At 35.9% G+C, this 9,089-nt stretch overlaps 1 protein-coding gene across 1 annotated transcript; it reads left to right on the top strand.

Moving 5' to 3' along the window:
• Window positions 1–385: 385 nt before the first annotated feature.
• LOC123545764 (fibropellin-3-like) lies at window positions 386–3,985 on the top strand. Its single transcript, XM_045332075.2, has 5 exons — window positions 386–998; window positions 1,195–1,294; window positions 2,035–2,157; window positions 2,590–2,700; window positions 3,184–3,985. The coding sequence occupies exons 1-5, from the start codon at window positions 672–674 to the stop codon at window positions 3,192–3,194; spliced, it is 672 nt and encodes a 223-aa protein (XP_045188010.2). The 5' UTR covers window positions 386–671; the 3' UTR covers window positions 3,195–3,985.
• Window positions 3,986–9,089: the final 5,104 nt, after the last annotated feature.

The following is a 9,089-nucleotide window of genomic DNA, read 5'->3' as shown; positions in this document are numbered from 1 at the left end:
TTAGAGATGTAAAGCCTCAAAAGAAGCAAAACTACCTAATTTGTTAGTTTTATTTATCTGAAGCTCCCGTGGCTATTTAGTATTAACTATATGAGAAGAAACGGATCGTTTTATAATTGCAGTTCTCGCGTTTTCTTTGTATCTTGGGAAAAACTCAACATAAATACAATTAAATAACAATACAAAATATATATATATATATATATCTACGACACGTGATTCTCATGCAGCTTTTACGTAAATACCAACTCAACTCAATATTATTCGGCAATCAACATCTATGTACATACAATGCAATTGGTCATTTAGATATGATACAAAACTAAAATATGGCAAAAACAATTTCAACATATACTTTTCATGTTTCTAGAATTGAAAACACTCAACATACTATCATCTTTAGAAAAAATATATAACAATAGCCTCATATTCTCGAGACATTTACAATATCAATATTTTTGATTGTCTTAATAAATATTTCAAATGTTTTTTCTTTCTTCAAAAAGCCATAATACTCTTTGATGTTGTTTCAGATAGTTGTTGTGTTGTATCAAGTTGAGCCGACAAGTAAGAAAATCAATTTTCAGGTTAAATAATTAATAACAAAAACCATTTGTATACAAACAGTCGCCTATACGTTTAAAAACCGGTGGAACTTTTCAGTTGGCAAAATGGAGAAAATAAAATTTCTAATTTTCATCACAATGATATTGTGTTTAGCTAAATGGACTTTAGGTGAACAATGTGATGCCCTATCAACGATATCAACACAGTATCTGGGCATGCGCATGAGGACGGAGCACACCGTGTTGTCGATGAACACACCAGCAAGCTCGGAATGCGCCCGACAATGTAAATTGTTCGGTTTCTGTCGCTCCTTTAATTACGGCGAGTCTGGGGAACAGTGTGAGCTGAATGAGGAGGACAGCTTGGAGAGTCCGGGAGACATTGAGGAGAATGCTGATTTCGATTACTTTGACATTGACGAATGGCCGGAGGTAAGCCTTCTATTCTTCTGGTTTTACATTTATTTTCATTTTGATATTTGTTCGACGTTATAGAGGGAACAAAAATGACATACATCAAAATAAAACCATTTCATTTGTGTTTCATAGTTATGTGTATTTAAAGTGCTTGTATATATTTTTTATCAATTTTGCTATATTTATATGGTTGCTATCTGTCCCTCAACAGGAAATTGCAGAGGGATGTGCAGGGCATTCTTGTCTGACAGATGAATTGTGTGTACCTGGACCTAACCAAACAGCGGTCTGTGTGAAGGCAAACGACTTCAGTAAGATAACTTTTATGTTCAATTTGATTCAAATTAGTGGTACGTGAAAAAAGTACTTTAAATGTGAGATGAATTTCGCATTTGCTAAAAGCACCGCGCAACTCTAGCATGGCTTGATTAGATTCCCAGTAATTTGCAAGAATGTCAAGTGCTGTATATTTAAGAATTAATGATATTTTTGCGATAGTACGGGTATAAACCACATTTGGACTTCTTGCGAATTTATGAATAGCGCTAGCGGTTCTTGGATGAGTTTGCAAGAAGTCTAAGTGTGTTTATACCCATATAAACGCATAAAATAGCATTCAGTTCTTATATTTACATTTTAAAAAGTAGCTTGCTACCAAAAATAAGCGGTTAAAAATCAAATTAAATGTTAGGATATCTATCTTTTCAACATCTTAATAGAACAGCCAAAAAGAACCAACCATTCAATTATAATTCGCCTTATCGTAGCTAACCTCTCGGATTAACGCCTTTTTGGTTGAGTTCCTGCATCTAAACTCGAAAGTAGGCGACAAACCACACGAAAGCTTTGATTATTTATCAAATTTATCGTTTTCTAAAGCAGTATTGCAAATAATGCCTAAAATACGTATTGTTTCATGTATATGTATTTTTCGTCTCTTTTGACCCATCCCCAGAAATATAAGATTTTACAAGTTGATGCACTATGTACGTGCAACATTTTCGTGTTGATATATTTTCAAAAATAAAACATTATTTCTGTTTTTCATCAGTCGACCAAAAGAAAAACGAATGTGACCCCAACCCGTGCCAGAATGGTGGCGTTTGTGAAGACCGTGTGAATCAATACACGTGCAACTGTGCCTCTGGCTGGCGTGGCAAGAACTGCGAAAGAGGTAAGCAAATTTTTGTTTGTTGTGCAATCTTTCGACCTTCAAAACAAACTATGAAATATTTGTATGGTGTGCATCCTTTGCCATTTGTAATTATTGTGTAGCAGAGTAGAGTATAAGGGTGCACTTACACTTCCTTGCTATTGAGTTAGCTTTTATAGCAATGTGGAAGAGTGTCCGCCTTAGGTATGAGAGGTTCCGGGTTCGGTTCCCGGTCAGGCCTGAAATATTTTCAGCCTGTTACAGTTAAATGAATGTAGATCTATCAGATATATTGTCTATTATAAAATATTTAAAACCCAAATAACAGAACTGTTTCAACAGTAGATATTCGTATATAGCAGAATTATTTGTCGTAATAATTTATCTTTCCAGATAGATATATTCACTTCAATCTACCTTAAATGCTTCAATAAAATACATTTTTACCGACAGACGTGAATGAGTGCAGAAGCAACCCATGTCAGAATGGTAGCACGTGTATCAACGAACAGAACGACTTCTCGTGCGACTGTCCTGATGGCTGGTCAGGGAAACAGTGTGATGGTACTGGGTTTTAATATTACTTATCATTACATGACCCCTTATATAATTCGCCGGTCCATAGTTTGTGCTACTGACCGGTCTATAGATCAACACTATATTTTACTCGGCTAAAGACAAAAGTGACATGTAATAAAATACTTATTGAATTGGCAAGTCATTCAATAGGTGTATATTATACATGGTAGTTGACGTAAGTTGCCGTATGTGTCAATCCAATGTTTACTAATTAGAACAATGTTCTTCAATGCCTTTTTCTCTAATTACATAACGGCGTCAGTAAAAAGAATATTGACTTCATTAGTTTATTATAATCGGGACTGAACCACCAGCCATCAACCGAACTTATTCAGAGTTACGAGAAAAAAACTGTTTTCTGTTAGTGGACTTCAGTACCGAATATAAATTTTTGTCTTTATACAGCGAAACGAAATAACAGAAATGTTTATGAAAAACTTTAATATCATTTCTCTTTTTTTTTTGCAGTACATGCCTAAGACACTGATAAAATGGATAACCCTGCTGCAGTGACAGATTTATTTCACTTTTTTTTCAATTTATTATTGACATACTACTCTGAAATATATCTTGTAATTTCACAGTGAAAAATATTACATGGTAGAATTGTTGTTTTATTTTTCAAACATATTTTCCACTAACAAGAAACTTTAAAAATGATTGAATAAACCATCGAAAAGACATGAAATGAAAAGAAAATGTGTGTTGTATTACCAGTAGAATAAAATTATTTTTTACTGGTTGTTATATCTTGCAGTAGCAGTTGCATCTGACGTTGATACGGTGAAATTGTTTCGGTCTTGCACTGAAAAAATTTATCAGTCTAAAACGTATAACAAATCAGTATCAAAGATCATATTTGTCTAAGAAGTAAAAACGAAGAAGCAAAGGAACGTAATGTCTGTTTCGTTTAATGTCTAAACACGTTAGTCATTTACACCAAACGACAAAAGAAATACTTCAAATTGTTCTATTGTGATGCATTTATATTTGCTTTGATACATTTTTCGAACCTCTGTAGAAATGAAATAATTCGGTCGTCAAAATACTAATTTCTGATCTGTAAAGGTGATATCACTCAGTCCCAAAACTTACAAATCACTAACTAATTACTGGCATTTGAAGACGTTCTTGTATTTCGCTGATAAGAAGCATGTCATTCAAAAATATGTTAACGGCCTGTTAGGAAAATATAATTATAGAATCCCCAATTTTTATTTTGTTTTAATAACCTATATGCAGTATCCCACGACTTACGGCAAGTGTTCATGAACACTGCCTTGACATGATGTTGGCAGATTCGAATTAGCAAAGAATAGTACGTGAGTGAAGTTGAAGCAAATTTACCGTTACTAAACTGCGAAAACGACTTTTATGCCACTAGAAAAGTGAGCTCAGGACGTCCGCAGGACACTACCCTAGAATAGGGTACGCATATTTAAGCGACACGACGTGCTGAAAGTGCTGAAAGGTTCTGCGCTACAGCGAAAATAATAGCAACTTGCATGACTGCAACTACAAAAACCGGTGTTTATACAAGACTGGATTTCATGTCTGGCGCCATAAGAGGGGTCTCATGATATTGGCCGGATACTTGACATATTTAATCGGGTGTATGAGTAATAATAACTCTTTTTCCGATTAATTTAAAGTCAACGGGCCAGATGGGGGGATTGCAGTTTATATGAGAAGCGGGACAAGCCTGTTTTGTAGCACGAATTTAGTAATCCTACATGAAAAGTTAATGCCCGCTCTTACATCAATGATATATTTCAGATGGAAGTATTTTTTTTACATTTCGCAATATCTTCAAAATAATAATGTGAGGCCGCACATAACTAACTACACACATAACTCTGCAAGCGAACGATGTTTAGGTAATGAACTTGTTGTCTCTCTCCACTGAGTATTGTAGCACCAACATAAACATGAGGCGACCTAAAGAACAGAATTAACAAACGATTAAAATCTCGGGGATTAGTTTTTATGACATTTGACAATGAGGGATGCGAATAAAATGACAAATAGAATGACATGTTCTAGTTTACTGGATTTTTATGTTTTGAAGCACAAAAATACATTGCTTAAAGATATATGTTTATCGGTGTACTTACTCCTGTAGAATTTATGTGTGTGTCAATTAAACCTTATCATGTCGGACACGTTTGCTTCTGCCTTTGCGACCAGTGTAGATCATGATCAGCCTGCATGTCCGTGTAGTCTTGACAATATCTACACTGTTCGCTAGTGATGGGCAAATCGGTTAGATTTGCCAACCGATTAATCGGCATAATCGGACAAGCCAACCGATTCGATTAATCGGTTATAACCGGATAATCGGTTACTCTAGTTGCATATGTATATGTTCACCTAACAGTGTATGTTTTATGTCATTACTTAAGAAATGAACCACACAGACATCAAATATCCTATTTCTACTGTATCCCTTCATGAACATAAGTAAGTTAACAGCATAAAAGTAAAATATGTGTGAAGATAGTTAACTTCAAATCAGGTACTGGTCTCAATTTCACCAGAGACTCTTATCCAGTGATATATTGTGTTATTAAATTAAAATCATATGGAGCAAAAAAAGAAAAAGTATTAACGATTTAATCCCACAAAATCAAAAATCGAAAATACCTTTGCTAATATGCTTGCGTAAAGTCTTACAGCATGCTATGCATACTGCCATACTAATGTTAAGAGTTTAGATTGATGCTTTTCCCAGCAATTTTGTAAAAGCCATTATCTTCCAAAATCTGGGTGATCACAGATGAACTCAATTTCTTTCGAGACTTTAGAGGAAGCCATTTTTACGTAGAGTAGTTTCCCTTGGCGTAATTGCCCCCAAATAACGTAAGTACCAGAAAGAAAAATGTCAGAAACAACTAAAAAATCCGTTTTGGGTGCCAAGTAATTAATCGGTCAGGGAAAAGTGAAGTCGGCGATCGCGCTCATGAATGCAACACCGACGATTATTCGATTGTCGCCGATTGTCGGCCCATCACTACTGTTCGCTCTTCAGTCAGTGACTTTTTGATAAGTACCCCTTTTAAAAGTGAATGATACCGTCCAAATTCAAAGATGGACAAGTTCAAAATAGAAATTTAGCAGGGTAAGGGGTAATCATTGTGTTAACGATTTTGATGTAACATCCCCTTCTTTCGTCCAATTGCACAAGCGAACGAACACATAGCTTTTAAGATTTCTGAATGAATACGAGTTCGTGATCCTTTGTTTTTCTTAAAAACTTTGGAATATTCGTTAAATGAATCGTCATTTGTTAAGAACTCTTGGAAAAGCACGTATCATCTGGCGTACTTTGTTAAAACATAGACATGTAATACGGACATAACTATTGGAATATTAATGACTTGTACAATGTCCTGGTCGTTTTAAAACTTGTCATCATTGTCCCCTTAGTAACGAATAGCCTAGTACAGAAATACCTATGATCAATCTTAAACCAATTCTATTATTCAGTAATTTATTAAGTTAAGAAAAATAAAACAAAATTAATCTAAAGCAAAGATTACCTTCATATAATTGTGACAGCATCTATTGGTAACTTATGATTTTCTTGGTAAGAAGGGATGACGACATTGTATAACACCAGCAGACATATTCGGAATCTTCCCAGCAAATACATTTGGGGGCTTGACTCATTGATTTCGTAGAATTTGTTATATTCAAATCCGTTATATGTACAAGTTATATAAAGCCTGAAATGCAATTTCTATTATCTAAACGACTGCATTTCTTCATAACAATTATTATGTCGTGTCTATGCACCATTTATGTTTCAGTAAAACTTGTATCAAATATAGCGTTTAATCAAGGTAAATGTTTAGTGTTACTTTCAGTCTCACGAAGCTTTGTAAATGCAAAAAGTCAAAGTGCTTTGTAATTGGATCCCGTTTTGTCACCGCCATAAATCTTACTGTAATCGTTTGTTTAAACACCAAAAGCTTGGGGCAATGCGATTTAAATACACACAAGAGGGTGGCCGTGGTTGTAAACGTTTGATATGGAATAATGACCCCACGAAATAAACTGTGCTAAAAAGTAGTTAGTAGAGAATACATGACTATGTTAAAAAAATAAAAGATAAAAGTAGACTCTTTGGTAGCGTTGAATACACCACCAACAAACAAGCCAGTATATATAACATGCAAAACGAAACGGTCAAAATTCAAGCTGAAACAAGAGCTCGTCGAACACGAAATGCCCCCTTGATGCATTCAGTAATTGCACAAGGAACAGAAATTATATGCTCACTGTAAACAAAAGTTCTACGGTTGTGGTTCAATGTGACCTTGACCTCAAAATCAATAGGGGTCATCTGCTGGTCATGATCAACCTCCCTGTTAAGTTTCGTGATCCTAGGCCCAAGCGTTCTCAAGGTATCGTCTGGAAAGAGTTTAATTGTTCCGGGTCAATGTGACCTTGACCTTTGGCCTACTGACCTCAAAATCTATAGGGGTCATCTACTGGTCATGATCAACCTCCCTATCAAATTTCATGATCCTAGGCCCAAGCGTTCTCAAGTAATTGTCTGGAAATGGTTTAAATGTTTCGGGTCACTGTAACCTTGACCTTGAAACGTACTGACCTCAAAATCAATAGGAGTCATCTGCTGGTCATGATAAACCTTTCTATCATCTTTCATGACACTTGGCCCAAGCGTTCTGAAGTTATCGTCCAGAGACTGTTTAACTGTTTCTGGCCAATGTGACCTTGAACTTTGACCTTATGGCCTCAAAATCAATAGGGGTCATCTGCTGGTCATGATCAATCTCCTATCAATTTTCCTGATCCTAGGCCCAAGCCTTCTTATCGCCCAGAAACCATTTTACTGCTCCTGGTCACTGTGACCTTGACATTTGACCTACTGATCTCAAAATTGATAGGGGTCATCTGCCGGTAATGACCAACCTCCCTATCATCTTTCATGATACTAGGCCCAAGCAATCTTGAGTTATCATCCGGAAACCGTTTAACTGTTCCAGGTCACTGTGACCTTGACCTTTGACATTCTGACTCAAAATCAATAAGGACCATCTGCTGGTTATGGCCAATCTCCCTATCAAGTTCCATGATCCTAGGCCCAAGCGTTCTTGAGTTATCATCCGGAAACCGTTTAACTGTTCCGGGTCACTGTTACCTTGACCTTTGACCTACTGGTCTCAAAATCGATAGGGATCATCTGCTGGTCATGACCAATCTCCCTATTAACTTTCATGATCCTAGACCCAAGCGTTCTTGAGTTATCATCCGGAAACCGATTAACTGTTCATGGTCACTGAGACCTTGACCTTTGACATACAGATCTCAAAATTATAGGGGTCATCTGCTGGTAATGACCAACATTTCTATCAACTTTCATGATCCTAGGCCCAAGCGTTCTTGAGTTATCATCCGAAAACGGATTGGTCTACTTTCCCCCCGACACAGACCGACCGACATCTGCAAAACAATATATCCTTCCTTCTTCGAAGAGGGGCATAAAAAGGGGCACCTTCCACCGCCATGAAACGCTCGGTAACCAGTATGTAGGAATCTGAGGGCTTTAAACGCATATGGGACATGTCAACCTCATACTTACCATATTTTCAACTAGTTAGACAAGACAAATCAAACTTTTTAATTCTCCACTGGGATTAGCTTTAACATAAGTGACAAAATGCCTGACTGTATAAAGTTAAAAATATAAACAGGGTCAATCCAATGTATCAGTCACCATTGTACTCTGATATATTGTCTCAAGTAGCGGCACTAAGTGCATAACGTTTAAGAGCACGACTAGGCAAGTTGCAAGACATCATTCCACTACATCCGTTGGTTAAAGAAGGACCTAAGAGAAAAGTACCATAGAGTCTTGCACTTGAGCAGTCGTCACACCATCAAATAGAAAAGCAACTAAATGTAGAAGGGTCACCAAACAAGTACTGCCTTTTTGCATTGATTCCTCGTTTGAAAATTTTTATTAGATTTCATATTTGTTTAAAATATACAAATAGATTTAATTTTTCATAATTTATAAAATACATCTTCGTTGTATGCGGGGTGCGTAAGATCAAGTTTGAGAGTTTTAAGGTTTGTGTTGTATTTCTTTTAAAAATAGGAAGACCTGTGAAAGCCTTCTGTAGTTTGTGATTGTAATGGTAAAACAATACTATTGTATTATAAAGATTTCTAAAATTAAACTTATGTCATATAACTTTCAGTAAGGTCTTGCCAAACAAGTAGGTTGGGATATGTAGACATCGCATCATGTTGCTAGTGAGACATCTCGATCCAGATGTAGGAAATAAACAATTAAAATCGTCTCTATTGTTATACTTTTTCACTAAAAACAAAAATAATTAGAT

This window comes from Mercenaria mercenaria, chromosome 1 (genome assembly GCF_021730395.1).
Source record: "Mercenaria mercenaria strain notata chromosome 1, MADL_Memer_1, whole genome shotgun sequence".
Classification (NCBI taxonomy): domain Eukaryota; kingdom Metazoa; phylum Mollusca; class Bivalvia; order Venerida; family Veneridae; genus Mercenaria; species Mercenaria mercenaria.
This window is presented reverse-complemented; position numbering and strand designations above follow the sequence as displayed.

Bases quoted from the DNA above. Each gene is read 5' to 3' on its own strand.
- LOC123545764 (XM_045332075.2), top strand. From the start codon at position 672: ATGGAGAAAATAAAATTTCTAATTTTCATCACAATGATATTGTGTTTA. The intron at 999-1,194 runs GTAAGCCTTCTA...GTCCCTCAACAG, and splicing joins ACATTGACGAATGGCCGGAG to GAAATTGCAGAGGGATGTGC. The intron at 1,295-2,034 runs GTAAGATAACTT...GTTTTTCATCAG, and splicing joins TGTGAAGGCAAACGACTTCA to TCGACCAAAAGAAAAACGAA.